Here is a 21816-nt window from a genome sequence, read left to right as displayed (position 1 = left end):
AATACTTAACAGATGTTGATGAAACTCTTATAAAAATTATTTAGAAAATTTAGTGCAAATAACTTTACATGTATGTTACAAGGGTAACCTATATTACCTTGTAACATACTTTGCAGAATCTGCAATGCAGTCATATTAATTACTTAAAAAACAAAAAATAAGCGTCAGTTAAATCATATAAGAGAAAAGAGAAAGCTTGCTATCACAGGATATACACCTATTTTACTGTCTAGCGTTCTTGGATTACATAGAATAAACCAGGAATCGAACCTGTCTTTACCATGTGAGATGATTTGCAGTAGTTGTGACAATCATCAAAACAACATACATTATATTTAATCTGTTTCATTACTTTACTTACTCAGTCTTAATTTATCAGAGGTTAGACACTTAGCACTAATCATAGAACTCCCCATTTTACACTAATCACAACCACAAACACTAAAGGCATCATTACCTGTCACTAAACATCACTAAACAACTTTAGGATCAATTCCCACCATTGTTCTTTACTGTAAAGTTAGCCCTCAGACAGTCTAGATAATATTTGCTGTATTTAAGCTTTTAAAAACACCTCTTTCATCACATATCTTTCACTAGCATTATCACTGACTCACTCACAAGGTATAAAAAAACTACAACATGGAATACATAAAATATTCTATTTGTGTTCACACACACTACACGTCACCTAACTTACACTGATCAAAGTATACACTAAACTTTTATCATAAAGTACACATTGTAAATATCTGCATGTATTCTAGCAAAACTAATATAAATAACTTCCTAAATGCAATACAATGATTGCTTTACACTACAACTGAGGCATACACAGCACTCGCACAATGAAGTATTAGTGAATCTTCACAAGAACTAAAGATGAACATGTTTACATACACCTCACAAAACACTACACGTCACAATAGTTAAATATAACAAAAAACCTAACATCTGAATTTCATAAAATCTTATGCTAACACAGTTGGTCTATATTACTAGTCTCATATAGCTAAGCGGAACCTCCACGCACTACTACTATGACCAAGTGATCTTCCTTAAGGCTCTCATCAGTCAGATTGTGACAAGTCCTCTTCAGCAGTTCTGTGGAAAATTCACATGGAGGGAAGGAATACAGCACACCAGTGGCTTCAGTCTCTTTATTCAGCAAAGATATCACTCCAGCTGCCTCCTTCTGTTTTAAATAGGACACTAAATTTCTCATAGGTCTCGTCTGAATACTGCTGTCTTCGTTTGTGATGGAGGCTGTCGAGCCAGCCACTCCTAAGAAAATAGCATGGGAACTGGATGTCGCTATGCGCTTCTGTACGTCATCCAGTTTAGGCTGATCCAAACGGAGTCTCTGAGTGATCCTCAACTGATTTTTTCCTTCCTCATCTTTCATCAAACTGTCAATAATCTCAGAGTCGCCATCTGTTAGATGGAATTTTGTGGGGAACAGGGAATTCTTCAATATTAGTGCACCATTCCATATTGTGGTGGCTTTGCGAACCACTTCTGGCAATGTCCGAGCAGATATGAGCATTCCACCACCTCTGCGGGGAGAACCATCAGAATCACTGTCAGGGGAGCGGCGCCGCGGAGACCTGGATCGGGACCTGTCGACTCCTGGTTCACGTGATCCTGACCGACGGATTTGCCCGTCGTACTCTGCTTCTGGCGGCCTCCTCCACTCCTCGTCGCGATAGTCGCCAGTGCCGTGATACACACCTCGATACATTCCACGACCGCGGCCTCGGTGCCCACCTCGGCCCCGGTATCCACCACTATACCCATATCCTTCATCCCAAGTACCAGCTTCGTAGCCTTCGTATCCCTCCGCCGGTCGCCCATCTTCGCCCACTGGTGGAGCAAATGTTTTTGGCCTGAATGGACCTCCAGGTCCGACATCAGCAAAATCAATGCGCAGCCGTCTATCAGGCCCTCCTAAGGGGAATCCTCTCATTTCCTTTACAGCAGCTTGAGCTGCATCTATTGAATCGTACAAAATATAAGCATGTGGTTCTCCTTTGGCATATTCAATTTTCTTTATAGCACCAAACCTATCAAACTCTCTTTCCAGTTGTGCAACTGACGTCCATGGACCCAGACCACCTACCCATACACGAGTTGTTGGAGTAGCTTTACCATATCCAATTTTACACTGGAATTTACCGATATATTGCCCAGATAGCTCAACCTTGGCACGATGTGCCATGTCTAAAGTTTGATAACGTACAAATGCAAAAGCATTTCCAGTACCTGGGGGTGGTCGTTTAATATCAATATCTTCCACTATGCCATAGCGCCCAAAAATTCGGCGCAATTCCTCATCAGATATGTTAATTTCCAAATTCCCTGCGAAAAGTGTTCGTGTAGCCAAAGGATCATCTTCAGGCTGAACATGATGCAAATAATTGGGAAACTTATCCTTTTTGTTCTCCATTTTCTCAAAAGGTGGATGGTGCGGACGTGGCATGTAAGGCCGAGGCATATAGTGAGGATGCGGGGGATGATGCATGGGTGGCCGGTGATGCATCGGCGGTCCGTGGGGTCCCGCCATTGGATAGCCATCATGCATGGGAGGACGAAAATCTCGATGGTGTGGTGGAACAGTCGGAGGCATACCGTAAGCTCTTTCGTCAGGTGGGGGTCTGCGCCTTTCAGGAACCGGAGACCACGCATAAGAGTATGGGCGTTCATAATCAGGTGGGGTTATACTCCTCGGTCTGCTCCTGTACTCTGATCTGACCGGCTCATAAACGGGATCGACAATAGCCACTTTATCATACAGAATAATCCTCGGCTTGGCGTGTTTTGCATCCCTCGCATCCTCCACGCTACGGAAACATACGTACGCTACGCGCTCGTCCAACTCGTGGGAAATCTTGATGCTGAAATCGCCGAACTTTTTGTATTCACGGTACAAGGTATCTTTGATGATATCGTCGGAGGCCTTGGGGTGGAGGGCACTGACGCACAACACTTTGTAATAAGGTCGCACGGAATCTTCTCTCACCTCGCGAGAGCGCACGTAGTCCTCGCGGTGAGGCGACACGTAACGCCCGCGAGGACTGGGCGAGCGCACCCGCCGGCGCACCCGGTCCGGCGTGACGCGCTCGTCGGAGCTGTCGTCATACCGACCGATACTACTACGCGTTCTTTTCGATCGCGGCATACTGTCCCTGGACGAACTCCTCTTCATGTTACGAATTTTCACCGTTATACGATCTCTATCGCTACGCGGTAATCCAATCATGAAAGCTCAGTACGATGAACCACTATCTGAAATGCACAACATTACACCAAATTACACGTCACTTCAAAATGTCGTCTTGTTCCAGAAATTAAGCGCACTGCACGATTAGTTGTTTAGTCTTACCACAAGGAAATAAAGGACCAAAACCACTATCCTAAATCACAGCACCTCCACCAAAAAATATAAATTCAGATTGTATATACTAAAATTGTCTTTACCGTAACAATGAAAATAAGCCGAGCTTGAACACTTTTGGTCTTCAAAATGGCTGCTGGATTTTTGGGATTTTTGATTTCTGTCTGTCTACGATAAAATTGAAACTGACCATAGATTTGGAAAATCTATAAACTTGGATGTCAATAGAGTTGCCAGTTGATATTGTGGTGAATCGTATGGTGCCGCTTCATGCTTGTGGCAAGCTAGTATCGGCAAAATACCACCCAGAGTATTTTTTATCATCTTTTTATGCACAGTGATTGGCTATGGTTTGGTTTGCAGCCAATTAGATCGGATGATCAGCGCTCCATAGTGCTGGCAAGCATACGCAAACACCCGACCACACGCTAAGCCAGTGCTTGTTGTTAGCCGTTTGTCGCAAGCATGTGGCGCCGCCATTTTATTGACATAAATCCATAGAGTAAAGTTTAAATCTGTCATGGATGATGCCTTTTAGCTTTTTAGGGTTCCCGAAGATGCTCATCGGGACTAACCTAAAAACGTAGGTACCTAGTAATTGTTGGTAATTGTACATACCACATACATACCTACTCTTTGAAAGTGCTTTGAAACCTACGCTGTCTGTCCGTCTATTTGTCTGTCTGTCGGCGAGCTGGTGGCGGGCTGTATCATGTATAAGTAAACGTTGTAATTTTCACAAAATGTGTATTTCTATTGGTGCTGTAACAAAAAATAATAATTTCAAAATCGCTCCATGAAATTAAAAACAAGTGTCATTTCTTGTACGATGGTACAGAGCTCTTTGTGTGCGAGACCGACTCCCACTTGACCGATTTTTGTACTTTGGATTTTGAATTTTTGTGATTGTTTTTGTGGTGGAATGTGGATGTGATTTTGGCTGAAAACATAAAGTCAAGTTTGATAATAATTTTAATACGTAGAATTTAGTAATTAGTCAAAATAAGTAAGCAGGTACCTGCCTAGTAACATACCCACAAGTCACAACAGATATGATTAATCTAGATCTTTTTGATAATATTAAAAATTGCTTGGTTATATTGGTTGCTTTTAAATATTCCATTCCAATATTAATTGTAAGTAATTAAATAAGTAGGCACCTACTTATAGCCTCTTACTTGTTATTATGCTTGTATTGTTCGTATCATATTAAATCAGGGTCTATTTTATATGCACCAGCTCTTATTAGGTGTTATTTATTAATGTTGAGTTGTTAGTTTACAGTTCAATGTTTTCTTCTTGGTAAAGTTATACAAATTACTAGCTGATGCCCGCGACTTCGTCCGCATGGATTTACGGTTTTCAAAATCCCGCGGGAACTCTTTGATTTTCCGGGATAAAAAGTAGCCTATGTCCGTCCCCGAGATATAAGCTTACCATGTACCAAATTGTGTCAGAATCGGTTACACTGTTGGGCCTTGAAAAGGTAGTAGACAGACAGACAGACAGACAGATAGACAGACACACTTTCGCATTTATAATATTAGTATGGATTAGGTATAAGTATGGCAAGTAAGTAGGTAGTACATATTTTTACTTTATTTTCCTTTAACAATTATTTCCTTGTATTTTCCAGGTTGGTCATATTATTACATATTAGGATTTTACAGTAATGCATAATCCTGTAGTTATACCTTAATTTAAGGACAAAAGTGCAAAAATAGTACTAACTATTGACCTGGCAAAAAATGGATATTATCATAAAAGTTAATAATCAATCCAATGGAAGAGACAAAATTGCGAGGTAAGTTTTAATTTTTATCATTGTTAGTTGAGGCTGAAAATTGTCGGGTCTGTGTAGATAGGTACATTTTCATCTGCAGTCAACAAACTTTTTACAAAGTTAAGTGCATCTAATGTGAAAATGTCATGAATGTATTTACAAACCCATGTACTTACTATCTTTTGCGATATAATTTTTATTACTTACTCGTTTTCCATTTCAATTTTGCAAAATTTTACCAAAGACTATAATAATAATAATATATGCATTTTACTTACAAGTTTTTTTCTGTGAGCCCTAAGCTAAGTAACTAAAATACCTACTACATAGAAAATTGTATAGAAAAATTCATAATAGAAAAATAAAATTAGTAATTATCTAGAGGATGCCCGCGTCTTTGCCCGCGTGGGTTACGGTTTTTAAATCCCGTAGGAACTCTTTGATTTTCCGGGATAAAAAGTAGCCTATGTCCTTCACCGGGATGTATCCCAAGTCTGTACCAAATTTCATTAAAATCGGTTCAGCGGTTGGGCCGAGAAAACGTAGCAGACAGACAGACACACTTTCGCATTTATAATATTAGTGTGGATTATTTAATACAAATTTATATGATAACAAATCAATGTTTAAATTCCAGATTATGCCAGTACACCAGTAGGTTAATATGGCACCAACTTGAATCTAGAAATGTAAATAAATACTCAATAGATAGAATCAAAAGCTTGGAAAATGCATTGAGCTCCTTTCGAAAAGGTAATTTACTTTGAGGAGTACCTCCTTAATATTAAAGACTAGAGGATGCCCGCGACTTCATCCGCGTGGATTTAGGTTTTCAAAGATCCTGTGGAAACTGATTTCCCTGGATAAAAAGATGCCTATGTCAATTACAGGGATGTAAGTTACCTTGGTACCAAACATACAAATCGGGATTTTTCGGGATAAAAAGTAGCCTCTGTCCGTCCCCGGGATATAAACTGATTATGTACCAAATTTCGTCAGAATCTGTTAAATTGTTGGGACGTGAAAAGGTAGCAGACAGACAGACAGACAGACACAGTTTCGTATTTATAATATTAATATGGGTTTTTGCGTGAAGGAGTAACAAACACACACACACGCACGCACGCACGCACGCACGCACGCACGCACCCACCCACACACACACACACACACACACACACACACACACAGACATACAAATTTTCGCCTTTATAATATTAGTGTGATTTTATCTTATTGTATTTATTTTTCAGTTCTTCGTTTGGGTAGATGCATAGACATCGTTTATATGGCGCTGAACACAATGAACATAGAAGACCCGGTCTTAAGAATATCATTGACTGTGAGCAAACTAGCTCATGCACTTTTTTTGTATGCCGACCACATAGTGTGGCTGACAAAAAGTGGATTCCTCAAAACCGATTCAGACAGTTGGAACAAAACAGCAAATAGATTCTGGTTGTTATCGATTATTGCCAATTTAGCTAGAGATTTTTATGAAATACTACATATCTTGGAATTGAATAGATCTGTTTTGCTTAAGCCATCAGAGTTATTGGGTGGTTCAATTAAGAATTTTGACTTAAATGCGAGCATGAGGCACATGTGTACGATTGTTAATTGTCATAAAGATGTCTTCATAGACACTGTAAAGAATTCCTGTGATCTGTTCATTCCGTTAACCGCGTTAGGGTTTACTAAACTGAGTCCTAGTGCTGTTGGTGCATTAGGTGCTGTGTCTTCCATTGCTGCCTTAGTGACATTAATCAAACCTATTACAAAACTAGTTCCTGCCTGAATCTGAATATTATGTAAAAGACGGGAAAAGTAAAACTGTTGTGTGGTTTAACATTTTTGTATCAATGCTATTAAAACTGGCAATGAGAAACATTCCAGGGCGTCTTCCTCAAAAGGTTCATAGAATATAGATGGCGTTGTTCATGCCCTTCCAAAGAAAGTCTTAGATTTTTCTTTAATTTGACTTTTGTGTTCGCTAAGAGTGATTATAATTAAGCGTTTTCGCTTTGTTTGCGTGGATTTAGGCTTTTAAAAATTTCGTGGTTTTAAAAATTGGTATTATACCATTATTTTAAGTACATGTAAACAAATAATCTTTATCAAAGTATCTTTATGATTTTAATATGTTTATTATAGGTATAAAAGAGTGTGACTGTATCAAACATACACATGTTGCGTTAGGAGGGCATATAGTTCGTCCTACATGATGAGTAGGACAGAAAATACATATTATGTAACATATTTACTTTTTACATTACAGGTATAGTCAACAACAAAGCTAAATTTGCACCCGCCAATACGTAAGCGACTATGAACGGGTGCAAACCTAACTTTGTTGCTGACTGCTTGTTGCACTAGCTACCTCTTTTGTATTAGGGTCTCGTACTCAAAGGGTAAAAATGGAGCCCTATTAATGTCACTCTGCTTGTCCTTGATAACAATTTACTAAACAAAAATTTTAACTTAATACCCAATTGTAGATACCTACAATTTACCTAGATTTTTAAGTCAAACAAGGAATGGCAACAAAGTGGTGAAGATGTAGATCGAAATCAATACCGTAACTTCCGTATTGCAAAAAAGGAAACAAGACGAGCTAGGGATAAAACCGGCCAAGTGCGAGTTGGACTCGCGCACCGAGGATTCCGTACTCAGGTATTTTTTCGACATTTTGCACGATAAATCAAAAACTATTGTGCATAAAAATAAATAAAAATCTGTTTTAGAATGTACAGGTAAAGCCCTTCCATACGATACCCCACTTGAAATAGTTATCTTACTTTGAAAATTGAAACGCATTTTAATTATTTTTTTAATGATGTAACCACAAATTCACGGTTTTCAGATTTATTCCTTTACTTGTAAGGGTTCCGTTTTTCCTTTTGAGGTAAGGAACCCTAAAAAAGTGATAAATGGTGAATTATCTTCGAAGATGACAGAGTTTTTAGAGTAAAGTACACAAAATTATTTTCGTACCTAGCGAGAGAGAGAGTACCTAATCGTACGTACACAATTTTAATCTACAGACCGTATACCTGTAACTTCGTTTGCTTGGATTTAGATTTTTGTTTTCAGTCGATTGTATTGTGAGGCATTTTTTTTCTATAGAATGGTGATTGTTTAAATAGGTAGGCTATAAAATGTTAAGTTTTCCTAAATGTAAAGGTATAGGTATTATCAATTTTTTATACTTAATTATTATTATTTTTATTTGAAATAAATATTGAAGTTATAAAATGGTTTTTTTTTTGTGTCAAATTAACTAGCTATAGGCAATCTATTTTTCTTTAGCTATCTTGAAAGGTTAAAAAAAATCTTTCAAAACTTCTTGAGAAAACGCTTAAGAGGGCTCTCCGTCAATCGTTTCATACAATCGTAGTTCCAATTTCATTTGAATATTAAGCAACCAAAGTCCATGAAATTTTGCAGACATTCTAGAAACTAATATCTATGTCTACCATACCACCACCATACCTACTGCTAAAGGGCGCTAAGCAAAATCAATGTGCGCTCTATAGATTTCAACCTTAGAATGTATGGATATGGATACTTAACGAGTGGCAACATTGACAAATAAACGTCAATGTCAGTGAGCATTTTGTAAAAAAATCTAAAAAAATAAAGATTTGTAATTTGTATTTGACTGTTTGACTTTGATTGTAAGGTAATGCAAGACAAAAACAGATTTTTTATAAATTGATAACAAAAATAATGTCTCGTCATATAACAGACGCAGCCAAAAAGTTTCTGTTATTAGGTCAATGTGTTCCAACCGTAAAACAAAATGCCACAAAAATACGCGTGAAGAGGTTAGAATTGGATGAAAATTTACTCATGGTTAGTATTCAACAGTTTTAGGACCGATTTTAATGAAGATGTAGGTAAATAATCAAGTTTAATAACCTTTGGTTTTTCATTCAGTATTTCAGAAAAGACGACTTCTATTACTGTCATGATCCTGACAGGAAATGTAAAACAGGTGATATAGTTCTAATACAAGCTTTACCCAAGAAAATCACCAAATTAATCACACATGAAGTCAAAGAGGTTGTGTATCCGTTTGGAGACATTACTGATCCAGTCACAGGCAAAAAAGTTGCCAAAGAGAGGTACCGTGAAGATGTAGACAAGGAGGCAGAAATATATGGAAAATTACAATCTAGTTTCGACTACACTAAAGCTCCGCCTAGAGGCTGGCAAGATGGGAAGAAAGATTTCACTTCGAAACCAACTTATACAAAATTCCATGTATTTGATGAAAATGATCCATATGCTCTGTAATGTAATTAGTGTTCTAGTTGTAAATAGTCATTAAAATGTAGTTAATTTTACATGCTTTTTGTTTCATGTCAATAGATTGATAATAATTGATGATTAATACCTATTTATATCAAGTTTAAAGGTTCTACTTTGAATAGTAATTAGATTTTACCCATAACTTTGTAGCCTGTAGCACTGGGATAATCTATGAATGAAATAATTTTCAGATTGGATCATTAGTTCCAGAGATCACCCCTTACATAGAAACTGTACCTCTTTTTAGTTAATGTTAATGAAAATACCTTCAAATCATCAGCTTGTGGATGTCCACAGTTGGACATAGGCCTTCCCTAAAGAGCACCACCACACCTGGTCCTCAGCCTTCCTCATCCAGCTACTTCCCGCCAGCCACCTTATATGTATACCCAATATGTACTAAGTTTTCCTCTTAATATTTCTGTCATATCCTTAGTATGTGGTGACCACTAGTATAATGTATAATAATGCTTTGGGCTTCTAGAAGCTCTTGCACATAGCTGGACCTATTGACTTGATTTTTATCTATCATAATAGAACTAAATCCAGTGAAGTAAATTAGGACAGATATTATCTCCTAAATGCACATATGAGATGACAGTTGCTATGTAAAAAACAGCATATTGAACTAGGTTAGAATAATAAGCAAACCCAGTTACTAAAACAAGACTAACAAACACACAACAAACCAGCCTAGAGAGAAGAAAAAAGACTAACAAACTAAGGCTCAAGAATAAAAACATAGTGGGTAATATTTGTATTTATAATGTACTAGAAGATGTCCGCGTGGATGTAGGTTTTTGAAGATCCTGTGGGAACTGTTTGGTTTTCCGGGATAAAAAGTTGTCAAAGTCAATAACATGGATGCAAGCTACCTTGATGGGTCTTTAGGAATCCCTTGGGAACTCTTTGATTTTCCGGGATAAAAGGTAGCCTATGTCCATCCCTGGGATATAAGCTAACTCTGTACCAAATTTCGTCAGAATCGGTTAAACTGTTGGGCCGTGAAAAGGTAGTAGACAGACAGGCAGACACACACTTTCGCATTTCTTTTTATTTTTTTTTAAAGAATATTAGCCATGTTAAATGACTAATATTCCCCTTTCCTCTCCAACTAAGCGTCAGGCTTGCGCTAGAAATAGGTACGACAATAGTGCAACGGGCGGGGTTTGAACCGTCGCGTCGGCCTTTCGCTTTTCAGCCCACTCCTTTACCGGTTGAGCTATTGAGGCTCAACCGGTAAAAAATATATATTAGTATGGATGCTACATAAAAAAGAAGCATAAATTCAAAGAACATTTTATTAACACAGAGAGGTATTTTGTACAATGGGATGGTATGGTGTTGCATCAGTCCTGCGCAAGGAACTCTCTTTCGAGCGCAGCTCCCATGAGGTTCCATGAGCTATCATCGTCGTCGGGCGGAACATCATCGTCGGAGGGCGGCGTTGCGGGCCTGGGCCTCTTCCGTGGTCTCTGTCCATCTTCTAAAAAACAGAATACTCATTTACTGTGAATGTGGGTAATAATATTACCCTGATTCAGTTACTTTTTAACCCCCAACCCAAAAAGAGGAGTGTTATAAGTTTGACGTGTGTATCTGTCTGTGGCATTGTAGCTCCTAAACGAATGAACCGATTTTAATTTAGTTTTTTTTTGTTTGAAAGGTGGCTTGATCGGGAGTGTTCTTAGCTATAATCCAAGAAAATCGGTTCAGCCGTTTGAAAGTTTTTAGAGGTTTTGTGTCGGGGGGTTTTTAAATTTATGAATTGAAAATATGTTATTTTCAGTATAATACAGCTGTACTATATATCTATACCATAAGTTTTAATGCCAGAAATACACACCTGTGTCTGAATTACTCGAATCATTGTCCTCTTCGTTTTCTTTTAACCTATACAAAAAAAAAGATTAACTAAAAAAAATTAAAGTCATCATTTCATAATAATTTTTTTAGGTATTACCACTATCAATTTAGCAGAAGAAAGTTTAGATAGGCAACTTGAGTGACAAGTGTTAATTTAATATAAGGGCTATAGTATATGGTTAAATAGCTGAAGTGGCAATGGGCAGGTCATGTCTATCGTAGAACCGACGGCCAATGGGGCAGACGTGTTCTGGAGTGGAGACCGCGTACGGGTAAGCGCAGTGTGGGACGACCTCCTGCCCGCTGGACCGATGACCTGAAGGTGGCGGGGAGCGGGTGGATGAGGAAGGCGGAGGACCGTGTTTGGTGGCGCGCTCTTGGAAAGGCCTATGTCCAGCAGTGGACGCATACAGACTGATGGATGGATGGATGGATGAGTATATGGTTTCCAGTTTGAAGCACTGATCTCACTATATTTGCTGACAAAAACACTTTTGGAGTAACCTGACCAATGCAATTTAGTAAAGTTCTCACCTATCTTGTGAACTGTAACTTGTCTCTAAAGCCAGTAACCGGTCTTCAGAAATATTCTCTTCATCATCAAGATCATCTGTAGGTTTCTTCTCATCATCTGATGAACTTTCATCCGATTCATTGAAAATATCTTCCACCTTTAGAAAATAGAAATATTAGTGTTATAAGCTTAAAACATAACTAGCTGCTACTCACGATTTCAAAAAAACCCGTAGGAACTCTTCAGTTTCCAGGATAAAAAATAGCCTATTCATAGCCATTCTCCATGTCTTTAACCCATGCAAAAAAATCAGGTCAATCCATTGCTACGACCTCCCTGGCGCAGTGGTCATCTCTGTGGTCTCATTAGTGGAAGGTCCCGGGTTCGATTCCCGGCAGGGGTTTAGAGTTTTATACATAATTTCTTTTCTGGTTTGGTGTGGTGGGAGGCTTTGGCCGTGGCTGGTTACCACCCTACCGCCAAAGCTGTGCCAGCAAGCGATTCAGCGTTCCGGTACGATGTCGTGTAGAAACCAAAGGGGTATGAGTTTGTTTAGTAAAAACTGCCATATCCCTTCCATGTTTGACTGCATCATCACTTACCACCAGACAAGAGTGAAGTCAAGGGCTACCTTCTCACTCACTGTTTGGATTGGACTCACCTCCCGGTCCATATCAGCGATGTCGTCGCTGGAGAAGGACAGCAGCGGGTTGAGCGAGTCCATGAAGCGGCCGGATGGCGTGCGGCGGCGCGGCTGCGGCGGCGGCGGGCTGCTGCAGTGCGCGGGCGGCCGACGCGCGCTGCTCTGTCGTGCGCGACACATGTTAGTATTCATAATACTAGATAGATAGATAGAAGTCTTTATTGCACACAAAAACATGTAAAGGAACAACACAGAAGGAAGAAAACAGAAAAAAACAATTGTGTGCAAAGGCGGCCTTATTGCTTAGAGCAATCTCTACCAGGCAACCTTTGCTGAAAGGAGAAGCTAGTGTTGGATAGTACCAAGTCGCAAATAATTATTCGAAATTACTTACTAGATGATGCCCACGACTTCGTCCGCGTGGATTTAGGTTTTTCAAAAATTCCGCGGGAATTCTGATTTTTCAGGTTAAGAAGTTGCTTATTCAGTTTCCGGGATGCAAGCTACCTCTGTACCTTTCATATAAATCGGTTAAATGGATAGGCCTTTCAGAATCCCGTGGGAACTCTTTGATTTTGTGGGATAAAAAGTTGCCTACCTATGTCCTACCCTGGGATGTAAGCTAACTCTGTACTAAATTTCGTCAAAATTGGTTAAACTGTTGGGCCGTGAAAAGCTCGCAGACAGATACACTTTCACATTTATAATATTAATGAAGTATGGAAGAATGGATTTATTTATGAGACAAGTCACAAAGTTAAAAGTCCAAATGCAAATTTTAACTCTCGCCACATTAATTATATTTATTCAAATTTTTCAGTTTGCGCGAGGCACAATCAAAGCATTGAATATTAAGTCTCGCCATTGCGAGACATTGTTTTGGCGATTTTTTTCCAGTATCATCATACTGGAAAAAAACCGCCAAATTATACTGGAAAAAAAAGGCCCAAACTCCCGCATTCATACGAATTATTTCAAGATATCCACCCCTCACACTGGAAACTTCCTTCCAAAGGTTAAAAAAAGATTGTCCATATGTTAGAAAAGGTTAAAAAAAGATTGTTCCAAAGGTTAGAAAAAGAAATAGTCAGAACCAAATTGAACATATTACCTGTCCCACTCTCTGCAGAGGGTAGAGCCTCTCGTCGACTCGTTCCCAGCGCTCGGCGCACGTCCACAGCCACTCTGGCGTTACTACGTGCAACTTATTGCTCTTGCCTTCACCCATTTTTCTACTCGCGTTCACTTTTGCTGTACCTACAATACACGGACAGACAAACAATTTGTAGTATTAGATGGGATTAATTAGGTGTTTATTGTACTCTGGAGGCATCGCTCTGCAGAGTAGCTTTCTACGTTGTGACATCACTCTCTGGTGACGTGCAGGATGTCTGAATGAATAAGTGAACAGTTAAATAGAAGTCTGCTATAGTGCCCGGCAAACAACTTGGACCTGAAGCAGCGTAGTGGGAGAAAGTTGCCGAATCCGGGAAGCGAAAGTCGACGTATCAACCAATGGCGTGGACTCGCGCCGACAGATCAACCAATGGCGTGCACCCGCCATTCGCCAGCCAATCGTAAAGTATTATATATAAAATTGTTTTATGGTACGGGGGGAGGGGTCTCCCGCGATTCAGCATTTGACGTGCCTACAATATGAAATATTAACGAATACCTTGTAGTAGTATGTGGCCTATGGCAATTGAACCACCACTATATTTATGTAAGCATCATTTTTAGGGTTCCGTATCTCACAAAGAAGAAGGAACCCTTACAGGATCACTTTGTTGTCCGTCTGTCTGTCGGTCTGTCGTGTCTGTCAGAAAACCTATAGGGTACTTCCCGTTGACCTAGAATCATGAAATTTAGCAGGTAGGTAGGTCTTAAAACGGATCTTACCTGATCTAACCGCAACCAAATGCGTGGTTTTCTCAGTGTAGTCCTGGGTAACCTCTGCGCCCAGACTCTTAGCTACTTGGTAGGCTCTAGAGGTTTCCAATCGTTGGTGCGTCGGCACTAAACCACTGAACACCAAGCTGGATCCCGCCAGGACTTTGCTCTTCACTTCCGGTATTATAAATTTGAGATCCGGTATTTGATGCTGGCCCATACCATCATATATGTCGTAGAATTGTCTGAAAAACAAAATAATTTATCATGTACCAGCTGATACCCGCGACTTCGTTCGCGTGGAGTAGTTTTTGCGTGAAGGACTAACAAAAATACACACACACACATACACATAAACTTTCGCCTTTATAATATTAGTGTGAAGTGTGATACTATATGTATATTTTTGTATGTAACCAATATGGCCACTAATCTAAACAGCAAAAAAAACTAAACAGCTGTTTTAAACAACAGCTGCTCACAGAATAATAATATTAATTTAAGGTATTTTGGAAATAAAAGATGGGCGAGACGGATGGGTTCAAAACTGACCTGAACTGGCTATTCGTGGTTAATGGACGTAAGCTTAACCACGAATAGCCGGAATCATTTATATTTATAACGGAAATTACTCACGATAGTTTAAACGATTGAAAATAGATACATATACATAAAGCATAATTCCAGAATTTTAAGTAAATATTCAATTGTAATAACAAGTGTAAATAACAATTTATAACAACCCCGACAAGTGAAGGCTACAGTAACTAGTAGAGAGCTGATAACTTTCAAACGGCTGAACCGATTTTCTTGGATTATAGCTAAGAACTCTCTCCATCAAGCAAACAAAAAAAAATTAAATTGAAATTGGTTCATTAGTTTAGGCGCTACGGTACAGACAGACACACACGTCAAACTTATAATACCCCTTATTTTTGGGTTGGGGGTTAAAAAATAGTAAAACTCACTTGTGTATCCTTTTCAATATATCCTCCAGATATATTAAATAATCATCAGCGTCATCAACTTCTATTTGTCCGTCCGCAGTCTCAATCCAAACACACGGCGGAGGCTCCAAAAGCTTATCAACCTGTTCACTTTCACTTTTATCATCTAACACTTCTGGTTTTTCACTTTCACTTCCCAATTTATCACTTAAAACTATCCCATTACTACCTTCAATTGGTTTATCTTTATCATCGATCTGTTCTTTATCTTTTGTATCCTTGATATCTTTTTCTGGTTCTGCATCTAAGTTGGGCATTTGTTTACTTATTGGTACTTGTGAACCGTTTTTGCCGCGCGGAAATCTTGGTTTCTCTTCAGCTATAATAAAACAATTCGGTATCTAGTAATCTGATTTAATATATGATTGATTGGGCATTCGATACAAGATGAATTTCAAAGTTTTATAATATTATAAAATGAAAGAACTAAAGTTTAATGCACACCTGCGGAGTATAGCCAGAGATTTAAGTATTTACTTACGGCCGAAATTGATAATCAAATCTATCCATTATCTGAAGTGAAAAAAAAAACATGTAATTTTTGACAAAAAACAAGTTTGCTAAGTAACCTATCGACAGATCACAGATAGGATTCATTATTATTATTGATCTCGGATGTTAGCAACGTTTTTATCAAAAATTGTCTGGTCTTTCTTGATAAATAACGATGTTGCTAAGTAGCTTATTGTCAGATTACAGATAGATTATTATTAATTTGGCGGTTAAAGTAAAAAGATCTGTCATCCTCGTATCTGTCTTCCTTTTAAAGCTCAAAAAAAGGAAGTCTTCAGAAGGACATTTAATTTCTGGATTGGTAGTGAAGTTACAAAAAAACTTGATATTGCAACTTGTATCTCAATCCACTATGAATACATCACAGCTTGTAAATTAACTTAGCTATTAGAATAGAACAATCCAACATCACAGCTTGTAAATTAACTTAGCTATTAGAATAGAACAATCCTACATCACAGCTTGTAAATTAACTTAGCTATTAGAATAGAACAATCCTACATCACAGCTTGTAAATTAACTTAGCTATTAGAATAGAACAATCCTACATCACAGCTTGTAAATTAACTTAGCTATTAGAATAGAACAATCCTACATCACAGCTTGTAAATTAACTTCGCTATTAGAATAGAACAATCCTACAAAGTCCTATCTCAAATATTAATTTTAACGATTTTTAGGATTCCGTAATTGAAGAGTGCCAATGGGATCTTATTACTAAAAATGTCAAAAAGGCCTGAAAATTAAAAAAAAAATTGGTACGGAAGATGGTACAGAACCCTTGCGTACGAGTCCGACTCGCACTTGACAGATTTTTAATAACATCAACTAATTTTAATTTATAAATTAGTGCTTTGCTGCTACCAGAGCTGTTGGCAAGTGATGATGCAGCCTAAAACGGAGCGTGTTTGCCTAGAAGATGCCTATTCACTCTTGACATGAAAATACTTATATTAAAATTGGAGGGGAAAACTGATGCCAGAGAATATTCCATTTCCTAAAGTTTGAATCTACGATTTGAAACGACAGTGTAAATTGCTTCGTACGTGTCCGTGGAATTTTGACCACATACGGGAATAGATTGCTCTAAGCAATAAGGCCGCCTTTGCACACAATTGTTTTCTCTGTTGTTTTCCTTCCGTGTTGTTCCTTTACATGTTTTTGACGTGACAACGTCTTATAATTCGATTCCGAGCCGGCTGCACGCACGAAAAAACATGACTCATGCGGCGTTATCTCGCTCTGAGGCGTTCCATGTAAGGCTTGAAGTGCAAGCGAGAGCGCGGAACGAGCGACAAAGAGGCACAATCGGCCTTTGTTGTCACGTTCAACTATCGTCAGTAAACCGACTTTACAGACAACCAATTTTTTTGTGTGCAATAAAGACTTCTATCTATCTATCTATCTATCTAGATCTTAGGGATGTCTTTCGGTATGATAGAAGAAAGAAAGGTGAAGGAGGAAACAGTTCATAAAAACTTACGCAAAGGTGGAGGTGCATTGATGTCTCCGGTGGACTGGAAGAATGAGTAGGGCCTGACGTGAATCAGATTTGAAGCGTGCCTCCACACATCTTCCCTGTCATCTATTATGCAGACCATGTTGTCACCACAAGGGAATAGTGCTCTGAAAAATATCATTTTGACTGTATTAAATAAGCAATATTTCTAAAGCCTCATTCGCACGAGAGCTTTTTTAACGTCCGTTAAAAAGCATTTCAAATAGAACAAATGCATTCCCAAGTACCTGTTCATGTTCACACGTCAACGCTTTTTTAACGCGCACTTTGTATGTTCAGCGCAACGCCGGGTTTTAAAGTAACGCTTTTTTAACGCTCGTGCGAATTAAGGCTTAGGGTTCGGTAACTGAAGTGTGGGTATAAAACTAAACCTTAGCTGTCCGTCCGTCTTTGTCTGTCTGTCAGCTAGAGAGTTGAGATTTTCAGAGTATTTCTATTGCTGTTATAACAAATAAAAAATGTCAAAATCGTAAATTAAAGTACAAAATCTTGTAAGACAGTATGGAATATTTTGTGTGGGAGTCCGACACAAACCTGACCGGGTTTTTCATTATTGTCTACTAACTAATGCCCCCGACTTCGTCCACGTGTATTTAGGTTTGTTTTGACTTTCAATTGCATTTTTAGGATGCAAGCTACCTCTGTAACAAATCGATGATGGCTGTTACCACCCCAGGTGGACTTATGTTTTCAAAAAAGCTGTGGAAGCTCTTTTATTTTTCTGTGATTTTTCCAGGGCAAAACATAGCCTATGCCCATCTTTTTGATGCATTCTACCTCTAACATCAAAATCGGTTAAACAAATGGACCATGAACATGTAGCAGACAGACACATGATACGGATTCTTTATACAGTCCATATAAAATCCTTTCACTGTAAACAAAATATACTGTTATAAGTGTCCACTGTAATATAACTTGCAAAAGTCAATGTCATTGTCATGTTGATTTCTGCAAGTTTTGCTTGCTAAAATTAAACTACACAATGCAAGTGACTTGCCAAAGCTGATTTGTGCAAGTTATAACCAGTGGACACTTGATCTTGCAAAGAAAAATTAAAAAGTTCTCACTTCAAATTTGCAGATTTAGTCCTAGCGTCAAAACACTCATCCCTGGATAGTATTCTATGCGAGAAATATTTTTTCTGAGGGTCCAATAGCTCAGCAATTGCATGCGCATACTGCCTCGCACCAAACGTGCATACATGCAGCTCATAGTTCTTTGAGGCTGACTCCAGGAATTCCTCAGTTTTAGGTCTTAGCCTCGTGTGACACCATCTGCCTTGGTTCCCTGGACCTCTTAGGAAGAAGTGTAAGACACCCTGAAAAAGTAAAAATCCATTTAGCATTCATCATATTGTATGGCTGTGATAGCCTAGTGGTTGGAACGTCCGCCTCCTAATCGGAGGTCGGGGGTTTGATCCCGGGCATGCACCGCTAACTTTTCAGTTATGTGCGTTTTAAGCAAGTAAATATCACTTGCTTTAACAGTGAAGGAAAACATTGTGAGGAAACCTGCATGCCTGAGAGTTCTCCATGTTCTAAAAGGTGTGTGAAGTCTGCCAATCCGCATCGGGCCAGCGTGGCAGACTATGGCCTAAACCCTTCTCATTCTGAGAGGATACCCGTACTCAGTAGTGGGGGGGAAATAGGTTGATCATGATGATGATGATATTGTATGGATGTAATTTGCACCATGACTCCTGGCAGTGAGATTAAGCAAATCTTTAAGGATCTCATCACTTTTCTTTATGATTTAGCTATCACAGAGTTATACCTTCAAGTTAGGAGGTATGTTATCGTTGGTGGTGTGCACCAGGGTCTGGTCGAGGTCCACAAGGAGCACCAGCTTGCGATCCTTCAGGAGGCGGTCAGCATCCTCTCTGCCTAGTTTCCGAGCTAACTCTTCAGAAACCTGCAATTATTCAGAATAATAGTGTTGATTTTTTTTAAATTAAGTTAGTATAGGCTGTCCTATGTAAATGCAAGAGCTGTCACAAAATTGGGACCGATTTTTTTTTTATTGTTATTCTCAGTCTTTAGCTTAAATTAAAATCAGTTTTCCAACCTTTTTAACAATATTCAAAAGAAAAAAAAGATGCAGATACTTGAGCTAATAATACAGTGGCTTAGTATACAAAGATTTGATCTGAGAAATAGGGTAAGTAAATATTTCTACTAGATTTTGTTAAGTTGTGTATGTTTTAGAATATGGAATTGAATATTATCATTTTCAATCAGTGTTTCAGAATCTAAGTCTGCTGGGCGATTCAGAACACTCGATCGGTAAGTTATTGTTCAATAAGATGTATATTTCAATGAAGAATCCATCTTATCGAACGATAACTTACCGAATCGAGTGTTCTGAATCGGCCGGCAGATCATCCTAACATATCCATACATCTTATCTATCCTACCCGTAGAGTATTTTCAGTTTGGTCCATAGTTACATTTCATGAACTCAGTTTTCTACAATATCATTAGATTTGTTTAGTGAAATGGTCTAATTAAGTTGTGGTTTTAACATTTTTTAATTTCATTACCTATTTAAATGTTTTTGAAAGTTGACCCAATTTAAAAGTTTTAATAGTTCCTATACGATTTTTAACTTCATTTTGGGGGGGTTGATGAAATAATGACTAGGAAATAGGAATGAAGTATTAAAATAGATGAATAACTCAAACAATTGTTTTAATACCTTCAATTCAGGTACTGAGTGTACCATAGGCACGACCGCAACGTCGTGTTTTTGTATCTCGTCGGCGCGTAAATCGGCACCGCACTCTGCGCACATTTCTTTCATCACCGTCGGATGGCGACATTCTTCTAGGTCTGCTATACAGCTTCTACAAAAATTAAGTATGAAGCAGGTATGAATCTTTATAAAAAGTAAACATTGCTCTGAAACTTTATATTCGCGCCCAAACATTTTGCCTACAACATTGAAGTTTGTTTTGACTACACACAAATTTCAACAAGTGAAAATTATCTAAATATTTTATGAAACTAAAAAGAATAATTTAATAATCTAAAAAGTGTTTATTAAACTAGTAACATTAAAAAAGTATCTAAATACGATGTGACGTCACTTACCCAGGATCTGCAATGTCTCCTTCCCTCACCTTGATGGACACAATAGTGCCAGCGCGTGCCACTTTATATTTCTTTATTTCACCACTATCACCCGACGAATCGCTGTACAAAAATAAAATTTGACCATGCGAAACAAAAGCACCTTCCTTAACTTTCCATTTCACAAGTTTTAAAGGCTTTTCCGATGGAACAGAAATAGGCATACTTTTATCGGCCATCTTGAACGGAAATTGCGCGCTTCAACTAATAGCAGTAGTCTCATTGGTCGACGAGAAACAATTTTGGCGGCAAGGTAATTTCTACCAATAATGTTACAGTATTTTATCGATCGAGTTTTCATATCATAGACACCTAGAGTTCAGTACGCAGATTATCAAACAAGCTCATAATGCATGTTACACAGGTTATAAAATATAATTATTTGCATGTAGTAGAAACGGGTAACATTGGTACAATGGCAAAGGCAACGAGGTTTTATGAAACGCCTTTTTTTGGTTTTTGAAAATAAATGTTTTTCTGGAATTAAGTATTCTAAGAAGCTCCTTTTTTTATTGGCTCTTATAATTGTTGCAGAAATTGCAAGAAACTAACACAGTTGTTCCGAAGAAAAAAATTCATGCAAATTAGGTAGGTAGGTAGCTAGGCATATTTCCGAAACTATAAGTTTTATAGCAATGATTTAAAACCCATTTTGTAGATTATTTTTGCTCTTGGTGTAATTCTAGCTTTTTTTAGGGGCAAGGGGAGGGGGGATTGTCACGTGACAATACTATCGATAGCGGAAAACAAGCAAACTATTGATGAGAACAATACTATCGATAGTAGGTATTGCAAAGTTTGTATCGACAGTATTGCCTTCATCAATAGTATTGCTTGTTAGGCGCTATAATCCTGAATATAGTTTCCGAGGTCGACTATCGATGGTCAAACTATCGATAGTTTTGCAACTTTAATCCGAATGCAACCTTTAGATGGAAAAAGAATATCAAACTGTTCGAAGGCGGAAAACTGCATCAATCCATCATTATTACAATCGCAATCGTGATTGGCTGAATTTATGGAATAATAATAACAAAAAAAATACAAATAGAGGTGTGTATTTTATTTTAATATTATAACATATGCTTACACTTGCACTCTTAAAAAGTATATTATAACACCGGTCAAGTGCGACTCGGACTCGCTCATGAAGAACTACCATGGCCATCGTACAAGAAATAATAATATTCATGGTGGCCATTTTGTACCTTAATTATTTGTTGTAGCGGACACATCAGGTAC

The 21816-nt window shown here is 38.3% G+C and overlaps 4 protein-coding genes and 1 non-coding gene across 8 annotated transcripts; 2 read left to right on the top strand and 3 right to left on the bottom strand.

Moving 5' to 3' along the window:
• Positions 1 to 643: 643 nt before the first annotated feature.
• Positions 644 to 3574, bottom strand: LOC123875954 (RNA-binding protein spenito). 2 transcript variants are annotated; one of them, XM_045922080.1, is made up of 2 exons: positions 3478 to 3574; positions 644 to 3285 (listed from the first exon to the last, which is right to left on the bottom strand). In XM_045922080.1, exon 2 carries the CDS (start codon positions 3257 to 3259, stop codon positions 1013 to 1015), a length of 2247 nt encoding a protein of 748 aa, XP_045778036.1. In that variant the 5' UTR covers positions 3260 to 3285; positions 3478 to 3574; the 3' UTR covers positions 644 to 1012. The 2 variants fall into 2 exon arrangements, with proteins under 2 accessions (XP_045778036.1, XP_045778035.1); XM_045922079.1 differs by having other exon boundaries at positions 3383 to 3571.
• A 549-nt stretch (positions 3575 to 4123) lies between these two features.
• Positions 4124 to 7588, top strand: LOC123875971 (peroxisomal membrane protein 11B). 2 transcript variants are annotated; one of them, XM_045922111.1, is made up of 4 exons: positions 4124 to 4141; positions 5031 to 5198; positions 5815 to 5930; positions 6431 to 7588. In XM_045922111.1, the coding sequence occupies exons 2-4, from the start codon at positions 5143 to 5145 to the stop codon at positions 6973 to 6975; spliced, it is 717 nt and encodes a 238-aa protein (XP_045778067.1). In that variant the 5' UTR covers positions 4124 to 4141; positions 5031 to 5142; the 3' UTR covers positions 6976 to 7588. The 2 variants fall into 2 exon arrangements, with proteins under 2 accessions (XP_045778067.1, XP_045778068.1); XM_045922112.1 differs by lacking the exon at positions 4124 to 4141 and adding an exon at positions 4222 to 4396.
• A 1191-nt stretch (positions 7589 to 8779) lies between these two features.
• Positions 8780 to 9526, top strand: LOC123875975 (28S ribosomal protein S17, mitochondrial). Its single transcript, XM_045922117.1, has 2 exons — positions 8780 to 9032; positions 9117 to 9526. The coding sequence occupies exons 1-2, from the start codon at positions 8907 to 8909 to the stop codon at positions 9474 to 9476; spliced, it is 486 nt and encodes a 161-aa protein (XP_045778073.1). The 5' UTR covers positions 8780 to 8906; the 3' UTR covers positions 9477 to 9526.
• A 1248-nt stretch (positions 9527 to 10774) lies between these two features.
• Positions 10775 to 20790, bottom strand: LOC123875956 (RNA polymerase II subunit A C-terminal domain phosphatase). Of its 2 annotated transcripts, XM_045922084.1 has the most exons (12): positions 20536 to 20790; positions 20141 to 20288; positions 19220 to 19357; positions 18514 to 18764; positions 17408 to 17550; positions 15373 to 15730; positions 14414 to 14649; positions 13626 to 13771; positions 12533 to 12676; positions 11892 to 12028; positions 11338 to 11384; positions 10775 to 10977 (listed from the first exon to the last, which is right to left on the bottom strand). In XM_045922084.1, exons 1-12 carry the CDS (start codon positions 20751 to 20753, stop codon positions 10841 to 10843), a joined length of 2103 nt encoding a protein of 700 aa, XP_045778040.1. In that variant the 5' UTR covers positions 20754 to 20790; the 3' UTR covers positions 10775 to 10840. The 2 variants fall into 2 exon arrangements, with proteins under 2 accessions (XP_045778040.1, XP_045778041.1); XM_045922085.1 differs by lacking the exons at positions 10775 to 10977; positions 11338 to 11384 and having other exon boundaries at positions 11896 to 12028; positions 12533 to 12671.
• LOC123876025 lies at positions 16147 to 16275 on the bottom strand. Its single transcript, XR_006798250.1, has one exon. It is a non-coding gene; the product is annotated as a small Cajal body-specific RNA 8 (non-coding RNA).
• Positions 20791 to 21816: the final 1026 nt, after the last annotated feature.

This window comes from Maniola jurtina, chromosome 20 (genome assembly GCF_905333055.1).
Source record: "Maniola jurtina chromosome 20, ilManJurt1.1, whole genome shotgun sequence".
NCBI classification, from domain to species: Eukaryota; Metazoa; Arthropoda; class Insecta; order Lepidoptera; family Nymphalidae; genus Maniola; species Maniola jurtina.
The sequence above is the reverse complement of the archived record's forward strand: the minus strand, read 5'-3'. Positions and strand labels throughout refer to the sequence as shown.

Coding starts and splice junctions, on each gene's coding strand:
- LOC123875956 (XM_045922084.1), bottom strand. CDS start 20,753: ATGGCCGATAAAAGTATGCCTATTTCTGTTCCATCGGAAAAGCCTTTA. Junction 18,765..19,219: donor ACATACCTCCTAACTTGAAG/GTATAACTCTGT, acceptor TTACTTTTTCAG/GGTGTCTTACACTTCTTCCT. Junction 15,731..17,407: donor CAATGCACCTCCACCTTTGC/GTAAGTTTTTAT, acceptor GTTTTATTATAG/CTGAAGAGAAACCAAGATTT.
- LOC123875971 (XM_045922111.1), top strand. CDS start 5,143: ATGGATATTATCATAAAAGTTAATAATCAATCCAATGGAAGAGACAAA. Junction 5,199..5,814: donor GGAAGAGACAAAATTGCGAG/GTAAGTTTTAAT, acceptor TTTAAATTCCAG/ATTATGCCAGTACACCAGTA. Junction 5,931..6,430: donor ATTGAGCTCCTTTCGAAAAG/GTAATTTACTTT, acceptor TTTATTTTTCAG/TTCTTCGTTTGGGTAGATGC.
- LOC123875954 (XM_045922080.1), bottom strand. CDS start 3,259: ATGATTGGATTACCGCGTAGCGATAGAGATCGTATAACGGTGAAAATT.
- LOC123875975 (XM_045922117.1), top strand. CDS start 8,907: ATGTCTCGTCATATAACAGACGCAGCCAAAAAGTTTCTGTTATTAGGT. Junction 9,033..9,116: donor TGGATGAAAATTTACTCATG/GTTAGTATTCAA, acceptor TTTTTCATTCAG/TATTTCAGAAAAGACGACTT.